Source organism: Ranitomeya variabilis, chromosome 4 (genome assembly GCF_051348905.1).
Source record: "Ranitomeya variabilis isolate aRanVar5 chromosome 4, aRanVar5.hap1, whole genome shotgun sequence".
NCBI lineage: Eukaryota > Metazoa > Chordata > Amphibia > Anura > Dendrobatidae > Ranitomeya > Ranitomeya variabilis.
The window spans coordinates 410,198,244-410,220,642 of record NC_135235.1 but is presented as its reverse complement, the minus strand read 5'-3'; the positions used below and the strand labels follow the sequence as shown (position 1 = coordinate 410,220,642).

Here is a 22,399-nt window from a genome sequence, read left to right as displayed (position 1 = left end):
ATAGCAACAGGTACACCTGTACACACTGGATACACATGTACTATAGCAACAGGTACACCTGTACACCCTGGATACACATGTACTATAGCAACAGGTAAACCTGTACACCCTGGATTCACATGTACTGTAGCAACAGGTACACCTGTACACACTGGATACACATGTACTATAGCAACAGGTACACTTGCACACACTGGATACATATGTACTATAGCAACAGGTACACCTCTACACACTGGATACATATGTACTATAGCAATAGGCACACTAGTACACACTGGATACACATGTACTATAGCAACAGGTACACCTGTACACCCTGGATACACATGTGCTATAGCAACAGGTACACCTGTATACACTGGATGCACATGGACTATAGCAACAGGTACACCTGTACACACTGGATGCATATGTACTACAGCAACAGGTACACCTGTACACACTGGATACATATGTACTATAGCAACAGGTACACCTGTACACACTGGATACATATGTACTATAGCAACAGGTACACCTGTACACACTGGATACATATGTACTATAGCAATAGGTACATGTTGTGAACTCCGTTTTCGGGCTCCCTCTTGTGGTCACAGATGGTATTGTGTGACTTTGGTTTTTTGGCTCCCCCTGGTGGTTTGGTTTATTATCCTGCGGGTCTGGCTGGATCAGCTGCCTCGTTATTCACCAGGGAGGCTCCTATTTAGCTCTGCTTCACTTCCACTTGTTGCCGGCTGTCAATGTATTCAGTGCTATTCTGATTACTCCTGATTATCTCGTTTTCTGCCTCTTCAGGATAAGCTAAGTTCTGTTTGAATATTTTTTGCTCATCTGCCTGCAATATGATTTCTGTGTATGATGAGTCTAGTCCAGCTTGCTAATATGTGATTTCTTTTTGCTGGTAAGCTCTGGGGTACGGAGTTGCTTCCCCCGCACCGTTAGTTGGTGCGGGGGCTCGAGCAATCTCTGCGTGGATATTTTGAATAGGTTTTTTATTGACCGCACAGTTCCCTTCCTATTTTCTGCTATCTAGTATTAGCGGGCCTCATTTGCTAAATCTGATTTCATCTCTGCGTTTGTGCTTTCCCCTTAACTCACCGTTAATATTTGTGGGGGGCTATTCTATATCTTTGGGGTCATTCCACTGAGGCAAGAGAGGACTTTCTTTCCCTCCAGGAATAGTCAGTTTCTCAGGCCGTGAAGAGACGTCTAGGATTTTTAGGTAACGTTCCACGGCTGCCTATAGTTGTTTGCGGATAGGATCAGGTTGCGGTCAATCTAGTTACCACTTCCCCAGAGCTAGTAGTCTGTTCAGTTACTTAGCTAGTCCGACCTGCGATCCTTGCCACTAGGATCATAACAGGTACACTTATACACACTGGATACACATGTACTATAGCAACAGGTACACCTGTATACCCTGGATACACATGTGCTATAGCAACAGGTACACCTGTACACACTGGATACACATGTAATGATCATAATTTTTATAGTGCCAACATATTCCGCAGCACTGTATAATTTTAAAGGGGACTTGTATAGACAATAAAGACATTACAGAATGACACATAACTCAACAGGTGCCAAAAGGAGTGAGGATCCAGGAAAGGCTGTACTGGGCCCCTGGCCCTCAAGGGAGGCCAGCATGACGGGGTCATGGGGAATGGCAGAGCCTCAGGGTGGGCAAGGGCAAGTCGGGGTTAAATAGTTTGCTTGGGCTGTGTACTTTTGAATTTGGACAGAGGGGGGACAGGGTTTGGATGAGTCAGAGAGGAGCAAGCAGGGGGAGCTTACTGAGGGGGTGATTTGGATAAGAAACTGACAATTTCACCTCAGCAACTGCCATGCTCACCTGCTGCTTCGGCGGTGGCTGAAATCAATCCCCAGTGATGGATGTGGAGGCCTTATTGCAGAGACTGCGTGAACAGGCCAGCACACAGGGCACCGAATGGCTGCAGCAGTCCATCAGCAGCCTTCTGGACGGAGCGGTGACGGGACCAGCCCAGGTACCTGCAGAGGGACCCCGGCCGCAGAGGTCCAGGCCTCCGGCGCGCTTGAGCCTCGACGTCACCCCTCGGGCCCGGCGCTGTATCAGGAGCCCCTCTAGGGACCCTCCGGCAGGAGACGCAAGCGGCGGTGCAGCAGCGGCCCGCGGCAGAGCCGGGAGGAATCCGGCAGCACGGCGGGGCCTGCAGCAGGGGGAAGTGTCGGCCTCCTCCTCGGCGCGTGTGACTCACCAGGTGTCGGGACCAGGAGCGGCGGGCTGCACCAGGTCAGGTGAGCCTGCTCGGCACGGAGGAGCGGACGCTTCCAGGAGATGGGGGCCTTATTCCCAGGCCTCTCGGCGTGTGGCATCTAACGGGTGGCGTTCTGCCGGCCCTGTCAGCAGCGCTCTGCCTGGGACGGGGCAGGGAGCTGGAGGGCTGACTTCCTCTAGCCAGCGCAGTCCGGGGCTGAGTCCATCCAGGGGGTCTGTGTTGTGAATTCTGCTTTTGGGCTCCCTCCGGTGGTTGTAGGTGGTAATGCAGTTGCCCCTGAGTTGCAGTCCTGGTCAGGTGTATCTGCTGATTGCAGTTCTGACTGGGGTATTTAGGCGTGCAGGATTCATTAGTCCTTGCCAGTTGTCAATTGTTGTTGGGAGGTGTTGGACCTCTGCTTGGTTCCTCCTGCCTTTCTGCCAAATCAGCAAAGATAAGTGTCTGGGGTTTTTTTTTCCTGTGGCACACATGCTATGTGCTTCACAATTCAGTGCTATTCTTTGTGTTTTCTTGTCCAGCTTAGATTGTGTCAGTATTTTCTCAGTCTTGTTGGATTCTCTGGAGTGGCAGATATACATTCCATTTCTTTAGTTAGATTGTGGAACTTTTTGTATTATCTGCTGTGGATATTTTTGGAAGGGTTTTAATACTGACTGCCTAGTAATCTGTCCTATCCTTTCCTATTTAGCTAGAGTGGCCTCTTTTGCTAAATCCTGTTTTCTATCTGCGTGTGTCTATTCTTCTCCTACTCACAGTCATTATTCGTGGGGGGCTGCCTATCCTTTGGGGGTCTGCTCTGAGGCAAGGTAGCATTCCTATTTCCATCTATAGGGGTATTTAGTCCTCCGGCTGTGTCGAGGTGTCTAGGGTCCGTTAGGCACACCCCACGGCTACTTCTAGTTGCGGTGTTAGTTCAGGATTTGCGGTCAGTACAGGTTCCACCGACTCCAGAGAAAGTTTCATGCGGCTCCAAGGTCACCAGATCATAACAGGTCTGGCCATGTCACAGCTGCAGATAGGAGCACTTCCCAGCACGGGCAGCGTTACGCTGGCTCAGGCATCTTCACAGCGGCGGCGTCAGCAGCAAGGGACCCTGCACCTTCGGATGGGGTGTCACAGGACGGCAGTCGGCCGTCTGACTTACCCGGGGACCAACGAATGGAGAGCTCAGGAGAGGAGCACGTAGGTCTGGCTTCAGGATCTTCGGCTGCCGGGTCCACAGCGCTCAGGCAGCTAGGTGAGAACAATCCTTTTCTTTCATGTACCCCTGTGTTAGCTCCCTCTGTCAGTGTTAATAGGGATGTATTTATGGGGGGAGTCGGGGCTTATCATGCACGGGCTTAGAGATCTGGCGGCACTATGGGGATTGGGGGGCTCAAACCTGGGGTCTTCTCCTTCTGCGGCATAGCTTGGGAATCCGGGGGAAGTTTCGGGTTTGAGGGGTTCTCTGGGGGGGTTCACTGATATGAGTTCTAGGAGTATGTCGTCAGATAATGTGGGGAATGATGCTGCGGCGACGAGTGCCGCGGTACCTTCAGTTAGCTTGTCTGTTGCCAGTCAGGCAGGGGAAGCGGAAAAAGATACCTCAGTGCGTTTGGATGACGCGGCCCGTGGGGAGGTATACGTTTGTTTCGAGGGACCGTTGGGGGCACACTTAAAAAGTGAAACTAGGGATAAAATTTGGAAAGGGGAATACGTGGAAATATTCTCCTTATTGACACTAGAGCGTTTTCAATTGGACAGGCTGTGCAAAGATGATTTTAAAAAAGAGGAGGAAGAAAAGAGGCGTTTTAGGCTGATTCCTAGGATGTTTTCTAATTGGTTACAGGCATTCGCCATTTTGGCAAGTGTGATTGGTGAGAGGTCCCCCGAGAACTGCTCGGGGCTTTTTTGTTACATGGATGCGATTGGCGAAGCTTATCGGACTTACGGGGGCCAAGGTTGGCTCAGATACGATGAGCAATTCCGGCAACAGAAGGCCATTAGGCCCAGTATTCGGTGGGATCACAAAGATATAGCTTTGTGGATGAAGGTTATGGTCCCGTCATGCTTCGGGTCAGGCAGCCAGTCGTTTCTTGGAAGCGCTGGGGGTTCAGGGCAGTCGGGACACTCAGCGGCAATGCAGAGAGGACTGTGCTTTGAATTCAATTAAGGGTCATGTAAATTTTGGGGAAAATGTAAATTCAAGCATGAATGTGCAACTTGCGGGGGACCGCACGGGTCATCCAAATGTTTTAAGGGTGGCAGACAGAGAAGCGGAGACGGTTCTGAAAAAAGGAATGACGCCAATTCGTCTGGACGTGATGGTGCCATTTCTAAATAGGTACCCCGATTCACCAGCTGCAGTTTTGTTAGAAGGAGGTTTTCGGGATGGTTTCCGTATTCCATTCGTGGATGCGGAACATAAATTTTCCACAAAAAAATTTGAAATCGGCTTTACAATTTCCTGACGTGGTTGCTAAAAAGCTGGAAAGCGAAGTTAAATTGGGTAGGATGGCCGGCCCTTTTCCAGTGGCACCTATACGCAATCTGAGGGTTTCCCCGTTGGGCGTGGTACCAAAAAAGGAAGCCAATAAATTCAGATAGATTCAACATCTGTCCTTTCCGAAAGGGTCCTCAGTAAATGACGGAATTGACCCTCAGATATGTTCGGTGATTTACACTTCATTTGATGCGGCTATGGATTGGGTGCGGGTATGTGGGGGTGGCGCACTGTTGGCGAAAACGGATATCGAAGCAGCTTTCAGGCTACTACTGGTTCACCCGGAGAGTATGCATCTCCTGGGTTGCTATTGGGATGGAGGTTTTTACGTCGATCGCTGTCTCCCCATGGGTTGTTCCCTTTCCTGCGCGTACTTTGAAACTTTTAGCAACTTTTTGGAGTGGGTGGTGAAAGTTGTGTCGGGCTTGAAATCCTGCATTCACTATCTGGATGACTTCCTGTTTATAGGCCCGGCTCAAAGTACTGATTGCTCGGTGCTATTGCACACTATGGAGAGAGTGTGCAAGATTGTCGGGGTTCCTTTAGCTCCGGACAAAACTGTGGGTCCAGTCACTGTTCTGAGTTTTCTGGGTATAGAAATCGATACCTTAGAAATGGTGTGCAGGCTGCCTTCGCTCTGAGCGAAGAGGTGTCTAGGGCATGTAGTGCTAAAAAATTGAAGCTGAGGGAGGTACAATCTTTGCTTGGCAAATTGAACTTCGCTTGCCGTATTATGCCGATGGGAAGGGCATTCTGCCGCAGGTTGTCTTTGGCGACCAGGGGCGTTCGATCTCCGGTTCATTTTATCAGACTAAAGAAGGAATTGCGTGAAGATTTGGCAGTATGGGCAAATTTTTTGGAGAATTACAACGGAAAGTCTATCTGGATAAAACAGGTTGTGAATTCAGATGATTTGGGTTTCATCATTGCCGTGGTAGATGATCGTGGTTTTGGTTTGTTTTTTTCAAGGCAGTTGGTTGTTGGCTGAATGGCCTGGTTTCTGGCGGGAGCAAGGTTGGCTACAAAATCGGGTTCTTCCTCATTTGTTCCCTATCGTTGTTGCATTGTTGTTATGGGGTAACAGTGTGCAAGAAATGAAGATTTCTTTTCCATGTGGGTCCGATGCAGTTGCCGTGGCGATAAATTAACTGTCGGCTGATTCACCGGAGGTAGTAAAAATTTTGCAGCGCTTGGTGTTTTGGGGCTTATCTTTGAAATTGTGGATTGTGGCGGAGGTCAGGTCGATGGCTTCTAACCCTGTCTCTGTTGCTTTCTCACTTGCAGGGAGATTGTTTTCGAGAATTGGTACCTCAGGCGGAGTCAACAGCCCGGGAGTGCCCAGCGGAGTTATGGAAGCTTCCTGGCAGGCAGTAGATTATCTGTTTCAGAATTCTTTATCGGCTAGGTCTTGGAGTCAGTATCAGCAGGCATGGGGTATTTGGGAAGAGTGGGGTGTTTCTTTAGGGGTGGGACTACAGGATGAGAGGAGATTATTGTTGTTGATCGGGCATTTTAAAGAGTCGGGTTGGTCCATGTCTAGACTGAACAAGTTGTTGGCGGGCATTGCATTTGGTTTCAAGGCTCGGGGCCTTAAGGATGTCACGAAGTCTTTTTTGGTAGTTCAGACGTTAAAGGGATGGAGAAAAGGTTGGGCGATGAGCGATAAAAGACGCCCGGTATCATACGAGGTATTGTTAATTTTGGGCAATCAGTTAGCTTCGGTCTGTTCATCGCAATGGGAAATAATTCTTTTTAAGGTGGCCTTCGCATTAGCGTTCTTTGGAGCCTTTCGGGTAGGGGAGTTGGTCAGCCCCTCTAAAAGAACCAAAGGGGGTTTGTTGAGGGAAGACGTGGACGTGTATAATGATAGGGTAGTTATTCGGCTTCGATTTTCTAAGACAGACAGTCAAGGTAAAGGCTGTAAAGTGGTGTTATTTAAGGGGGCCGGTTCCCCGTTATGCCCGGTCCTGTGTGTCAATGCTTTCATGGGGATGGGCGGAGGATTGTCCAACCCCCTTTTGGTCCATGAGGACGGTTCCTTTTTATCTCGATTTCAGTTCATAGCGGTTTTTAAGAAATGTTTGATCGCAGGGGGAATTTCACCGGGGGATTACAGTGGGCACTCATTTAGGATCGGCGCAGCGACGGAAGCTGCCAGGAGGGGCCTGGGCGAGGAGGTGGTAAAAAAGATCGGTCAGTGGGAGCCGAGGAGATTCATTTCCTATATCCGCCCGAACTTGGTCTAATGGTTTAATAGTTGAGTTGGTTTTTTCTTATTGTTGTGTTATCTATTTCAGGCCGCGAGCACCGGCTGGTGTGGATCATGGGCCACTCTTTCGTTTTTTGGGCGGCTTTGCGGGCCGCAATTCGGCCGGACAGGCGGCAACTGGGGTTCTCAAGAGAGACATCGATTCTGCGGTGGATCGGGAAACGCGGAATGATTTGGAGCCAGCTTTTGCCGGAGTTTCACCAGTTTGTTCATTTGGATCGAGCTCCAGATGTGGTAGATCAGTCCGTGGAGGGGCTGATTAAGGGATTTGGTAATCGGTTGGTTTGGCCGGGTTGATCGATATCTGCCTCCGAGCTGGTGCTTAGCGGCTGGAGGCAAGACTAAGCCTGGAGGCCAAGGTACACAATTTGAATTTCTGCAAGGTTATTTTTGAGGCTTCGAGGACCACCACTCCCTGGGGGGATATTGTTTACATGTTGTGTTTATGTTTAATAAAAGGCTGCTGTGGCCATTTAATCCAAATCTGGTGTAATGTCGTTATTCAGGAGGGGATCTTATGATATGGCAGTTTACGAGAGATCTGATGCAGTAAGTAATTAAGGTTAGGCATTTAAGTCAGTAAAGGCGGTCATGAGTCACGTGTACCCCTTACGTCAACGAAAGGCCGTACTGGGCTCCTGGCCCTCAAGGGAGGCCAGCATGACGGGGTCACGGGGAATGGCAGAGCCTCAGGGTGGGCAAGGGCAAGTCGGGGTTAAATAGTTTGCTTGGGCTGTGTACTTTTGAATTTGGACAGAGGGGGTGCGGGGTTTGGATGAGTCAGAGAGGAGCAAGCAGGGGGAGCTTACTGTGTGGGTGATTTGGATAAGAAACTGACAATTTCACCTCAGCAACTGCCACGCTCACCTGCTGGTCAGGCGGTGGCTGAAATCCCCACCCACCCTCCCTTTTTCTTGTTTCGATTTTGTTTAATCGCGTTTATTTTAAGGTTATGTTTTTGTTTAAGGGAAAGGAGAAATTTTTGTCATAGCAGTTAGGCGGGGGGAGGGAGGTCCTCGAAGTTGGTGGAAAGAGGGGAATGGCGGATGATTCTAAGAGGGGGGGACCTCTAGTGGTCCTGGACTCCCCTGGAGTGGATTGCGAGTGGATGTGGTAGATCAGCCCGTGGAGGGGCTGATTAAAGGATTTGGTAATCGGTTGGTTTGGCCGGGTTGGTCATTATCTGCCTCCGAGCTGGTGCTTAGCGGTTGGAGGCAAGACTAAGCCAGGAGGCCAAGGTACACAATTTGAATTTCTGCAAGGTTATTTTTGAGGCTTTGAGGACCACCACTCCCTGGGGGGATATTGTTTACATGTTGTGTTTATGTTTAATAAAAGGCTGCTGTGGCCATTTAATCCAAATCTGGTGTAGTGTCGATATTCAGGAGGGGATCTTATGATATGGCAGTTTACGAGAGATCCGGTGCAGTAAGTAATTAAGGTTAGGCATTTAAGTCAGTAAAGGCGGTCATGAGTCACGTGTACCCCTTACGTCATGCTCACAAGTAGTGTTGAGCATTCCGATACCGCAAGTATCGGGTATCGGCCGATACTTGCGGGTATCGGAATTCCGATACCGAGATCCGATACTTTTGTGATATCGGGAATCGGTATCGGGATTAATATCAATGTGTAAAAGAAAGAATTAAAATAAAAAATAGGGATATACTCACCTCTCCGACGCAGCCTGCACCTTACCGAGGGAACCGGCAGCCTTCTTTGCTTAAAATGCGCGCGTTTACTGCCTTCCGTGACGTCACGGCTTCTGATTGGTCGCGTGCCGCCCATGTGACCGCTACGCGACCAATCACAACAAGCAGTGACGTAATTTTCAGGTCCTGAATGCCTAATTCTAGGCATTCAGGACCTGAAAATTACGTCACGGCTTCTGATTGGTCGCGTGCCGCCCATGTGACCGCGACGCGACCAATCACAACAAGCCGTGACGTAATTTTCAGGTCCTGAATGCCTAATTCTAGAATTAGGCATTCAGGACCTGAAAATTATGTCACGGCTTGTTGTGATTGACGTCACGGCTTCTGATTGGTCGCGTGCCGCCCATGTGACCGCGACGCGACCAATCACAACAAGCCGTGACGTAATTTTCAGGTCCTGAATGCCTAATTCTAGGCATTCAGGACCTGAAAATTACGTCACGGCTTCTGATTGGTCGCGTGCCGCCCATGTGACCGCGACGCGACCAATCACAACAAGCCGTGACGTAATTTTCAGGTCCTGAATGCCTAATTCTAGAATTAGGCATTCAGGACCTGAAAATTACGTCACGGCTTGTTGTGGTTGGTCGCGTCGCGGTCACATGGGCGGCACGCGACCAATCAGAAGCCGTGACGTCACGGAAGGCAGTAAACGCGCGCATTGTAAGCAAAGAAGGCTGCCGGTTCCCTCGATAAGGTGCAGGCTGCGTCGGAGAGGTGAGTATATCAATATTTTTTATTTTAATTCTTTATTTTACACATTAATATGGATCCCAGGGCCTGAAGGAGAGTTTCCTCTCCTTCAGACCCTGGGAACCAACAGGGATACCGTCCGATACTTGAGTCCCATTGACTTGTATTGGTATCGGGTATCGGTATCGGATTAGATCCGATACTTTGCCGGTATCGGCCGATACTTTCCGATACCGATACTTTCAAGTATCGGACGGTATCGCTCAACACTACTCACAAGCTTACACATTGACTATAATAACAGACACGTGTATACTAGGTACATCTTATGGTATAGCAGCAAGTACACCTGTACACACTGGGTATACCTGCACTATAATAGCAGGTAGACCTGTACTATAGCAACAAGTACACCTGCACACACTGGATACACCAGTACTATAATAGCAGGTAAAACTGCACACACTGGGTACACCAGTACTATTGAAGCAGGTATGTCAGCACCACACATTGGGTACACCTGTACTATAGCAGCAGCTACATCTGCACACACTGGGTACACCAGTACTGTAGCAGCAGCTATGTCTGCACACACCGGGTAACCCTGTACTATAACAGCAGGTACGCCTGCACACACTGGATACAGCTATACTATAGCAGCAGGTACATCTGCACACACTGGGTACACCTGTACTATAGCAGCAGGCATGTCAGCACCACACACTGGGTAAACCTGTACTATAGCAGCAGGTACATCTGCATACACTGGGTACACGTGCACTACAACAGCAGGTGCGCCTGCCACACTGGGTACAGCTGTACTATAGCAGGAGGTATGTCAGCACCACACACTGGGTACACCGGTACTATAACAGCAGGTACGCCTGCACACACTGGGTGCACCTGTACTACATCGCAGCAAGTATGTCAGCACCACACGCTGGGTATATATATTAGCAGGTACGCCTGCACACATCAAAGGGCACCTTTGCTATAGCAGTAGGCAAACTTATATAGACACATACCCTAAGCTTAGTGGCTACACCTGTATTACAGGAGCAGGCACACCTCTACACATTGGTGTCACCTGTACTGTAGCAGCGGTCACACCTATACACTCCCTGGGTGCCAAGGCAGTCCCAGATTATACATAAGACATTTAAATGATAAAATTCTTTCTTGCTCCATCCACCCATAGGAGGATCTACTTACATATTTATACAGCTAGTAATGAGGTCAATGGGAGTCGGAAATGAATATGCAGTGAGCGCCCCCTACTGGGAATAAATAATATTAATAACTAGAACACCATAATTGCCCGACCAGCATCTTTAGCATCATAGATACATTTTGTTCTTTTTATCTTGATCACGAACACCTTTGGGCAAAATAATGAATTACAGCCTTCAAAAACTGACGTGAATACTTTTCTGCCCAATGATGACAAAAGTATTCTTGCAGTGATACCTTTATTGGCTAACCAGAAAATGTTTGCAAGCTTTCAGAGCACAGTGGCTTCTTCTTTATGCATGTTTACTAATAAATTAATAAGAAAAAGGCACAACATTTAAGGGATACTACAGAAGGACATTTGTTCAGGGGGTGGGAAGTGTGATGCCTCCTAAAGATAAGCCAAGGAAATCAAATTAGGCATTTTCTTAAGGCCCCGTCACACTTAGCAACGCTAAAGCGATCCCGACAACGATACGACCTGTCAGGGATCGTTGCTGCGTCGCTATGTGGTCGCTGGTGAGATGTCAAACAGTGAGATCTTCCCAACGATGCAGCAGCGACCTGTAGCGACCTGTACAACGATGTCACATGGCAGCTATTATGACGATTCAGAGGGACGTCCTGTGTGACGAGGTCGTTGGTAAGGTGTCAAACACAGCGATGTGTGCTACCCAGCGGGACCTCAACGATCAAAAAAAGGTCCAGGCCATTCCGACACGACCAGCGATCTCACAGCAGGGGCCTGGTCGCTGCTACGTGTCACACATAGCGAGATCGCTACTGAGGTCGCTGTTGCGTCACAATACTTGTGACTCAGCAGCGATCTCGCTAGCGACCTCGCTTAGTGTGATGGGGGCTTTACAAATGGAGAGGCAGTGGGAATGATGTTCTTAGTTATCTGTAGTCCATCTGGTGGAGGTGTGAATTGTGTCCATGTAGTGACTCATAAATCCAGGTGTTAAATTGAGTCCTAGTGTCAAAGAATTGAACATCTTTATCAGTTTGAATTCCCAAATTTTTCTTTCCCTGTGGTCCTTAAAATTACCTTTTAGTATTAAGACTTTTAAGTCTGTCGTACAGTATCCAGGTCCAGAGAAATGTTCTCCCACAGGCGTGTCCATTTCATTCCTGATTGTGTGTCTGTGTAGTTTCATCCTTGTTTGTAGTTTTTGCATGGTTTCCCCAATATAGATATCTCCAGGACACCATGTACATTGTATCATGTACACCACGTTGGAGGATGTACATGAAAAGAAACCCGTGACCTTATAGTCCTGATTTGTGTTTGGTATGCGGACTGCATTTGTTGGTAATATGTGAGTACAAGTTTTGCATTTTTTATTGTTACATGGGAATGTGCCAGTCACTGATGGTGATGAGAGGACACTTCTGACAAGGAGATTCCTTCAGTTAGGGGACTGTTTATAGGAGAGAAGTGGTAGTTCTGGGAATATGTCTTTCAATTTGTGATCTCTTTGGAATATAGGTTGGAGATCAGCACCAATTTTCTTAGGATGCTCATGTGGGGGTTGTATGTGACCACAAGAGGTACCCTACCCTGTTATTCTCCTCTCTCAGTTTGTAATCCAGGAGGCTGTTTCTTGGGATCCTTGTAGCCCTGTGGATCTGTTAATCTATTACCAGTGGATTGTATCCTTGTTGTAGGAATGTGTTCCTCAGTGATCGCAGCTGTAGTTCCCTGCCTTTACTGTCTGAACAGATCCGAATATACCTCAGAGCTTGACTGTAGATAATGGATTTTTTTGTGTGTCTTGGATGAAAGCTGTTCCATCTAAGATAAGCCGGACATCCTGTTGGCTTATGGTAAATTGCTGTTTGTATAGCATTGTCCTTGATGTATATGGCCATGTCCAGAAAATGTATTTGGGTCTTTGAAAAGTTGAGAGTGAGCTTGATGGTAGGGTGGAACTTGTTGAAGTTATTGTGGAAGGTAAGCAGATCATCTTTTGAGCCTGTCCAGATTATTAGCAGATTATCAATGTAGCAGAAGTATGCAAGAGGTTTAACAGAGCAAGATAACATAAGATAGCAAGATAAACTCATGAAATAGGCCTGGACAGAAATGATGGTACCCCTGAAAATAATGTGACAAAAGGGACATGTTAAATCAAGGTGTGTCCACTAACTAGCATCACAGGTGTCTATAATCTTGGAATCAGTGAGTGGGCCTGTATATTGGGCTGCAGATACTCACTGCGATGTTTGGTTACATGGTGTGTATCACACTCTACGTGGACCAGAGGAAGCGACGGAAAGAGTTGACTCAGGAGATTATAGAAAATTATAGACAAACATGTTAAAGGTAAAAGTTATAAGACCAACTCCAAGCAGCTTGATGTTCCTGTGACTACAGTTGCACATATCTTTCAGAAATGTAAGATCCATGGGACTGTAGCCAACCTCCCTGGAAGTGGCCACAGGAGGAAAATTGATCACAAATGAAAGAGACGGATAATACAAATGATAACAAAAGAGCCCAGTAAAACATCTAAACAGATTAAAGGTGAACTTCAAGCTCAAGGAACATCAGTGTCAGATCGCACCATCCGTTGTTGTATGAGCCAAAGTGGACTTCATGGGAGACAACCAAGGAGGACACCATTGTTGAAAAAAGCTTAAAAAAGCCAGATTGGAATTAGCCAAACTACATGTTGACAAACCACAAAGCTTCTGGGAGAATGTCCTTTGGACAGATGAGACAAAAATTGAACTTTTTGGCAAGGCACATCAGCTCTATGTTCACAGATGGAAAAATGAAGCATATCTAGAAAAGAGACCTGTCCCTACTCTGAAACATGGTGGAGGATCTGTTATGTTCTAGGCTGCTTTGCTGCATCTGGCACAGGGTGTCTAGAATCTGTGCAGGATACAATGAAATCTCAAGACTATCAAGGGATGCTAGAGAGAAATGTGCTGCCCAGTGTCAGAAAGCTTGGTCTCAGTCGCAGGTCATGGGTCTCGCAACAGGATAATAACCCAAAGCACACAGCTAAAAACACCCAAGAATGGGTAAGAGGAAAATATTGGATTATTCTGAAGTGGCCTTCTATGAGCCCTGACCTAAATCCTATTGAGCATCTGGAAAGAGCTGAAACATGCCATCTGGAAAAGGCAACCTTCAAACACGAGACAACTGGAGTAGTTTGCTCTTGAGGAGTGGGCCAAAATACCTGTTGAGAGGTGCAGAAGTCCCATTGATAGTTACAGGAATCGTTTGATTGCAGTGATTGCCTCAAAAGGTTATGCAACAAAATATTAAGTTATGGGTATCATCATTTCAGTCCAAGCCTATTTCATAAGTTTTATTTTTTTTAAATTCTGTGGAAGCATGGTTGAAAAGCAATGTCTGACTTTCATTTGATCATTTTCATAGATCTTTTATTTATTATTACTTTTGTCAGATTCGAGTTATTTCTCTGACCACTGTGGTTTTTCCTGTCATTAAACGAGGGGTACCAACAATTTTGACCACGTGTGTATGACTCACTACATGGAAACAATTCACACCTCCACCAGAAGGACTCCAGATAACTATTTGTAAGAAAATACCTAATTTGATTTCCTTGGCTTAACTTTAGGAAGCATCACCCCTCCCACCTCATGAACAAATGTCCTTCTGTAGTATCCCTTAAAATGTTGTGCCTTTTTCTTATTAATTTATTTGTAATCCTGCCTGAAGAAGGAGCCACTGTGCTCTGAAAGCTTGCAAACACATATTATTTTCTGGTTAGCCAATAAAGGTATCACTCCGAGAATACTTTTGACATCATTGGGCAGAAAAGTATTCACGTCAATTTTTCTGGCTAACACGGTACCACAATATCATTTTTTTATTGTATAGCCTTCAAAAACAAAATGCAAGCACAATAGCCATTAAGCGAATTCCTTGTCAATAGACATTGTCTTTTAACCCTTCATATAAGCTGCAATCTAAAGGTACCGTCACACTCAGCGACGCTGCGGCGATATAGACAACGAGCCGACCTAAACTAGATCGCTGGAGCGTCGCTGTTTAGGTCGTTGTAGAGACGTCAAACACAGCAACTCCAGAACGATGCAGGAGCGATCCTGTGACGTAACGGCGACTCACTTCTCGTTCTCGCTGGTTGTTAGCTCCATGTCAAACAGCCGGAGTGTACCGACTGGCTAGAAGGAGACGCTGCGACGCCCCCTATGCTCGTTGCTGGCGTTGTTGCTTTTGATGTCAAACATGACGATACACGCCGACCTGGCGACGAAATAAAGTTCTGGACTTCTAGCTCCGACCAGCGATGGCCCAGCGGGATCCAGATCGCTGCTGCGTGTCAAACACAACGAGATCGCTATCCAGGACGCTGCAGCGTCACGGACTGTTGTCGTTCTATTTGCAAAGTTGCTGAGTGTGACGGTACCTTAACATGCATCTATTGTGTATAAAGGCAGCCAGACTGCACTCTGCGTCTGCTGTAGGGGGCAGATACATTCAACATGATTTTCTTGTCTGTTTTAGTCATTCCCTCGGCTGGTTGCAAGCACTAAAGAAAAAGAAGAAGAAGCATCCAAAGTGAAGATTGTCTCCATAGACAAGGGAAGACTGGCGTCTTAAAGTCTGAGTTTCAAGTATTCATCATATGCTGGCTCATCCCATTCCTTGGAATGAGTATTTAAATAAATAATTTGGTAATGAGTATGCTGCATAACAGGCAACACAGTCACTTAAAATGATTCCATCAGCTTTTATATGTTTAAAGTTTATGTTCATCTCTCGGTGCTGATTAAATTTGTAATATACTGTATCTTTGTTTGGATCACACACATTTATTTTACAAATCCTCTGCTTGATTATCCATTTTTTGTTGCTGCAATTACTAGATGAGCCTAGAGGGAGGTACCACTGTACTTAAGGGTCTCATAGACAATGAATAGAGTGGTGGTACTTACGTTCAACCACTGCCCAATTCACACCGAGCTATAGAGTCCAGGTCTTGGGATTGGTCAAGGTAGTGGAACCCCAACTCTCAGCAAGTTCTTACTTATCCACAGGATACAGTAGGTGATACCTTAGTACAACCCCTTTATAATCATGCTGCACATAGATTTATTGTTTAACTCTACCCTATATATCTTGAAGGGGTTGTCCACTACTTGGACAACCCCTTTCTTAGATGCTGTATTCCCAGATACCCAGATACTTACCTCCTGCACCAGTGCCGTTCCAGATCTGCTTAGTATTACATTATGCCAACCCTCCTGATGGCTGCAGCATCACATGTCCTCGGCTATCTTATAGAACTGTAAGAACTGAAGCCCATTACCAGCCAGTGATTGGTTGCAGCGTTCACGTGCCTTAATAATGTCATGCAAGCCGTGGTAGACCCTTGACTATCTGTTATTTTTATTTTGTACTGTGAACAGAGCCTAGCATTAAATTAAAGGGGTTCTCCACCACTAAAGCAATACTAGGCTAACTACCCCAAATTACATGTCAAAGTAAACAAAATATATAACATTTATTTTATGTTTTCTGCATATAATTAAAGACCTCCCATCATGAATATTAGAGGGGTATTGCATAGCTTCCAACCTTAACGGATCCAGCGGACACTGCGCGTATAACTAAGGAGTTTATTGCTCAGAAGTTCATCATCTTCCTAATTCTTCCTCAGCATCTGTCTGTGCTCTGTAGGTACTTGCATTTGTTTAATTAACTCATCTTTCACTTTTCATGAAGTGTAGTATTCCCTGGGATTCAAACACCCAACATCTTGCACGAAAGGAGAATTTTCTCTATTTGATACATAGTTACTTATTTACAGTTGTGCTCAAAAGTTACATACCCCAGCAGAATTTTTGCTTTCTTGGTCTTTTTTCAGAGAATATGAATGATAACACCAAAACTTTTTCTCCACTCACGGTTAGTGGTTGGGGGAAGCAATTTATTGTCAAACTACTGTGTTTTCTTTGCAAATCATAATGACAACCCAAAACATCCAAATGACCCTCATAAAAAATTCACATACCCTGGTGCTTTTGGCCTGATATTATGCACAGAAGTTGACACAAATGGGTTTGAATGGCTACTAAAGGTAACATCCTCACCGGTGACCTATTTGCTTGTAATCAGTGTGTATGCATAAAAGCTGAGTGAGTTTCTGGGATCCAAACAGACTCTTGCATCTTTCATCCAGCCACTGACGTTTCTGGATTGAGAGTCATGGGAAAGGCAAAAGAATTGTCAACAGATATACGGGAAAATGTAGTTGAACTGTATAAAACAGGAAAGGGATACAAAAAGATATCCAAGGAATTGATAATGCCAGTCAGCAGTGTTCAAACTGTGATTAACAAATAAAAAATCGGGGGCTCTGTAAAAACAAAACAACGGTCAGGTAGACCAACAAAAATGTCATCCACAACTGCCAGAAAAATTGTTCGGGATGCAAAGAAAAACCCACAAATAACATAAGCTTAAATACCGGACTCTCTAAAAACTAGCGGTGTGGCTGTTTCAAGATGCATAATAAGGAGGCACTTGAGGAAAAATGGGCTGTATGGTCGAGTCGCCAGAAGAAAGCCATTACTGCACAAATGCCACAAAGTATCCCACCTACAAAATGCAAAACAGCACAGAAACAAGCCTCAAAACTTCTGGATCAAGGTAATTTGGAGTGATGAGACCAAAATTGAACTTTTTGGCCACAACCATAAAAGTTACATTTGGAGAGAGGTCAACAAGGCCTATGATGAGAGGAACACCATTCCTACTGCAAAGCACGGAGGTGGATCGCTGATGTTTTGAGAATGTGTGAGCTACAAAGGCACAGGAAACTTGGTCAAAGTTGAAGGAAAGATGAATGCAGCACGTTATCAGCAAATACCGGAGGCAAATTTGTAGGCATCAGCCCCGAAGCTGCGCATGGGACGTACTTGGACGTTCCAACATGATAACAATCCAAAACACAAAGCCAAGCTGACCTGTCATTGGCTACAGCAGAACAAAGTAAAGGTTCTGGAGTAGTCATCTCAGTCTCCTGACCTCAATATCATTGAGCCACTCGGGGTAGATCTCAAGCGAGCAGTTCATGCTAGACAGCCCAGGAATTTACAGGAATTGGAGGCTTTTTGCCAAGAAGAGTGGGCAGCTTTACCATCTGAGAAAATAAGGAACCTCATCTACAGCTACCACAAAAGATTTCAAGCTGTCATTGTTGTTAGAGGGGGCAATATATGGTATTAAGAAATGGGGTATGTGAACTTTTGATCAGGGTCATTTGGATGTTTTGATTGTCATTATGATTTAAGTGGAGAAAAAGTTTTGGTGTTATCATTCATATTCTCTGAAAAAAGGCCAAAAAAAGCAAAAATTCTGCCGGGGTATGTAAGCATTTGAGCACAACTGTACATACCAGTGCATTTCTTGAAATAAAATAAAAGTCAAAGATTTTTTCTTCCTATAAAATTGCAAAAAATAATGAAAAACAGTTATCATAATGACATTTTAATGCACTTTAAAAAATATATATATATATATATATATATATATATATATATATTACAAATAAGCAAACAAACGTACATATTTGGTATCCCTGTAATTTTATCAATCCATACAATACAGTGAACAGATTATTTACGGTACATGGTGTAAAAACATCTTGTGATTGTTTTTTTTTTTTTGTTCGTAAAACCTATAAAAAACTAATAAAAATGTAATGCTGAGGCTGTATTCACACATTTAAATGTTGTGGTTTTTTTCTGCTGCTTTTTACCTTCATGTTTTCTGCAGGTTTCCCGTGCCACACTAAGCAATAACAATATTCTCTGATTATTGTGCTTTTGTTGCATTTTTTGCTGCCTGTCCCCCCTATGTGATGCATTTCTGGTGCAGATTTAAAGTAGCGTTTTAATGCTTTTTTATGCAATAGAAAAGCCTTGATTCTGTAGTTAAAGGAGTCGTACCATGAACAAAGGACATTGTAATTAATAGATCTTGGAATGATAAGTTCCACAATTGAATGTGTAAAAAAATGTTCTTGTGCTTAGATCATTTTATAAATGTACGGTTTTGTTTGCTGTGTCTGATCATGAAGAGCTGCCCCAGTTCATGATCGGCAGATACCACAGCTCCTGGCCAACTAAGGAAGCATAAGAGAATATACAGACAACACAGCAGGGGCTCTCAGCTGCATTTTTCCGTGAGGTAACAAATTTCCCTGTCTCAGGTAACACATTTCCCTGCCTGTTTTATCACAGGAGGGAGAGTTTCTGCCACATCACCAGTACTGTAAGAGCATCATAAATCAAGTTGGTGACATATGAGCTCAGCAGCCACGGAAGAGCTCTGTACTTCACTGACTTGACGCATGCTCGACCTCTGCTCCATTTATTTTCTATGAGACAGCAAGAGAAAGAGATGTTTAGTGTTTGGCCTATTCATGCAGTCCCATAGTCCCATAGACAACAACCCTTTCTCAAGCATTGGCAGAGCCCATTAATCTCTAAAGATAACTTTTAAATAGAAACAATGTTGCAATGAGGCGCTAAACTTAGCCAGATAATCAAGATGAGGCATCACAAGAGATATTATAATCACATTTTTGGCCCTTCTAGTATCCAGTTTTAATTAGAAAACTACCAAAGTAAAGGAAACAAATGCACAGCTCGGATGGTAGGCCATGTGCAGACCACAATCCTATATCAGCTGCAGTTGGACGGCCAAAGTTTTTAGAATTTTCCTAGAATTACCATATATAAATTTTTAATGGCCACATTTTCTTTTTGCATTGCTAATGCATATATTTTGTCCTTCTCTTGAGATAATATTAATAGTTAGCAATTCTTAATAATGAAAATATTTCAGCAGATTAGATGAGGGGAAATGCTCTACAGCGAATCCGTCAGCAGGTTTTTGCATTTTAATCTAAGACTAGCATAATATTGGGCAAAAGAGCCTTATTCTTGCGTCATTTGTTAAACTGTGTGTTGTAGTTTTAATACAATCAGTCTCTTATCAGCAGGAGATTATCACAGCTGGACTATGACTCACGTGCAGGCCAGTCAGGCTAATATCCGCCCAGCTTAACTACATGTATACATGGACGATTGCGCTCTAGTATATGACTAGTAATGGTAGTGGCCTTTAAGTTTACGTTGTATGACTGGAGACTCATTTTAAGGGGTTGTTCATGTAAAGCTTCCATTTAATTTAGCGCTGTAAGTGGAGAAATTTGGTTTATGATCCAATACTTGCAATAATGTATATGTTGACTTTAAAGGGGTTGTCCAGTGAAAACAAGTAATCTTTAATCCACACGATAGGTAATAACTTACTGATCGGTGTTAATCCGACTGCAAATCCAACAGCAAAATAGGGAACTTTTATCCCTGACCAGACAGTTATCCCTCTGAGGCTACTTTCACACTAGCGTTAACTGCAATCCGTCACAATGCGTCGTTTTTCAGAAAAAACGCATCCTGCAAAAGTGCTTGCAGGGTGCGTTTTTTCTCCATTGACTAACATTAGCGACGCATTGCGACGGATTGCCACACGTCGCAACCGTCGTGAGACGGTTGCGCCGTGTTGTAGCGGTCCGCCGGGAGCAAAAAACGTTACATGTAACGTTTTTTGCTCCCGACGGTCCGCTTTTTCCGACCGCGCATGCGCGGCCGGAACTCCACCCCCACCTCCCCGCACTTCCCCGCACCTCACAATGGGGCAGCGGATGCGCTGGAAAAATGCATCCGCTGCCCCCGTTGTGCGACGGAGACAACGCTAGCGTCGGTGACCTCGGCCCGACGCACGGCGACGGGCCGAGCCCGACGCTAGTGTGAAAGTAGCCTTACAAAACAGATGCCCAACCAAGACTCAGAATGAAAGTTCCCCATTCTGACGATCAGCGGTCCTGTAGATAGGTGATAACTTGCTTCCATTGCAGAACCCCTTTAAAGTGCATTTTAAAAAGGTGAATATATATTTTTTCATGGCAGACAGCAGCAGCTTGTGTTCCTATAGACCGTAACCCATTAATTACTACAATCATTGCTTCTAAAGGAGAATCCACCCAATAATCGGTGCCAGGTGGAGGCACTATGAGAACACACTGAGTGCTTTTAGGGGTCTTCTACCATATACACCTCTGCCCACGCTTAGTGATTTTTATAGGAGGAGCATAGTGCAGAATATGAATGAATGCAATGTAATATTCATTATATGTTGTTAAATTATGTCTGTCTTTACATGTAAAATTCATCAATCTTGGCCCATGGGGCGCTGGTTCAAACAGTTATTCAATTGTCGAATTTCCACTTTACACCTGGTCTGTGAGCAGCCTGTTACAGAGTAGGAGGAATTGACCAGGTTTATCTATAGATTTCTATCAAAAAGTCACATTCCTGCTCACTTTGTCAATCATTGAGTCACTACGCCCACTTGACTCCGAAGCTCAGTCTTCCTTGTGTGGCCATGTATGCATAGATAGCTGTCAATCACTGCACAGCTCCACCCACCGGACTCTATTCATTGTAATGGATACAGTTATATGAAAAAGTTTGGGCACCCCTATTAATCTTAAGCTTAATGTTTTATAAAAATTGTTTTTTTTTGCAACAGCTATTTCAGTTTCATATATCTAATAACTGTTGGACACAGTAATGTTTCTGCCTTGAAATGAGGTTTATTGTACTAACAGAAAATGTGCAATCTGCATTCAAACAAAATTTGACAGGTGCATAAGTATGGGCACCTCACCAGAAAAGTGACATTAATGTTTAGTAGATCCTCCTTTTGCAAAAATAACAGCCTCTAGTCGCTTCCTGTAGCTTTTAATGAGTTCCTGGATCCTGGGTGAAGGTATTTTTGACCATTCCTCTTTACAAAACAATTCCAGTTCAGTTAAGTTTGATGGTCACCGAGCATGGACAGCCCTCTTCAAATGATCCCACAGATGTTCAATGATATTCAGGTCTGGGGACTGGGATGGCCATTCCAGAACAGTGTAATTGTCCCTCTGCATGAATGCCTGAGTAGATTTGGAGCGGTGTTTTGGATCATTGTCTTGCTGAAAGATCCATCCCCTGCGTAACTTCAACTTTGTCACTGATTCATGAACATTATTGTCAAGAATCTGCTGATACTGAGAGGAATCCCTGTGTCCCTCAACTTTAACAAGATTCCCGGTGCCGGCATTGGCCACACAGCCCCAAAGCATGATGGAACTTCCACCAAATTTTACTGTGGGTAGCAAGTGTTTTTCTTGGAATGCTGTGTTTTTTGCCGCCATGCATAACGCCTTTTTGTATGACCAAACAACTCAATCTTGGTTTCATCAGTCCACAGGACCTTCTTCCAAAAAGAAATTGGCTTCTCCAAATGTGCTTTTGCATACCTCAGCCGACTCTGTTTGTGGCGTGCTTGCAGAAACGGCTTCTTTGGCATCACTCTCCCATACAGCTTCTCCTTGTGCAAAGTGCGTTGTATAGTTGACCGATGCACAGTGACACCATCTGCAGCAAGTTGATGCTGCAGCTCTCTGGAGGTGGTCTGAAGATTGTCCTTGACTGATCTCACCATTCTTCTTCTCTGCCTTTCTGATGTTTTTCTTGGCCTGCCACTTCTGGCCTTAACAAGAACTGTACCTGTGTTCTTCCATTTCCTTACTATGTTCCTCACAGTGGAAATTGACAGGTTAAATCTCTGAGACAGCTTTTTGTACCCTTCCCCTGAACAACTATGTTGAATAAT

General features: G+C 45.1%; 1 protein-coding gene across 1 annotated transcript in view; it reads left to right on the top strand.

Annotated features, from left to right (window-relative positions):
• Positions 1-15,455, top strand: part of TNKS1BP1 (tankyrase 1 binding protein 1) — an 85,756-nt gene extending 70,301 nt beyond the window's left edge. The window contains exon 10 of the mRNA XM_077251171.1: positions 15,170-15,455. Within this exon, the coding sequence (XP_077107286.1) occupies positions 15,170-15,227 (58 nt within the window). The 3' untranslated portion in view covers positions 15,228-15,455. The remainder of the gene's footprint in view (positions 1-15,169) is intronic.
• Positions 15,456-22,399: the final 6,944 nt, after the last annotated feature.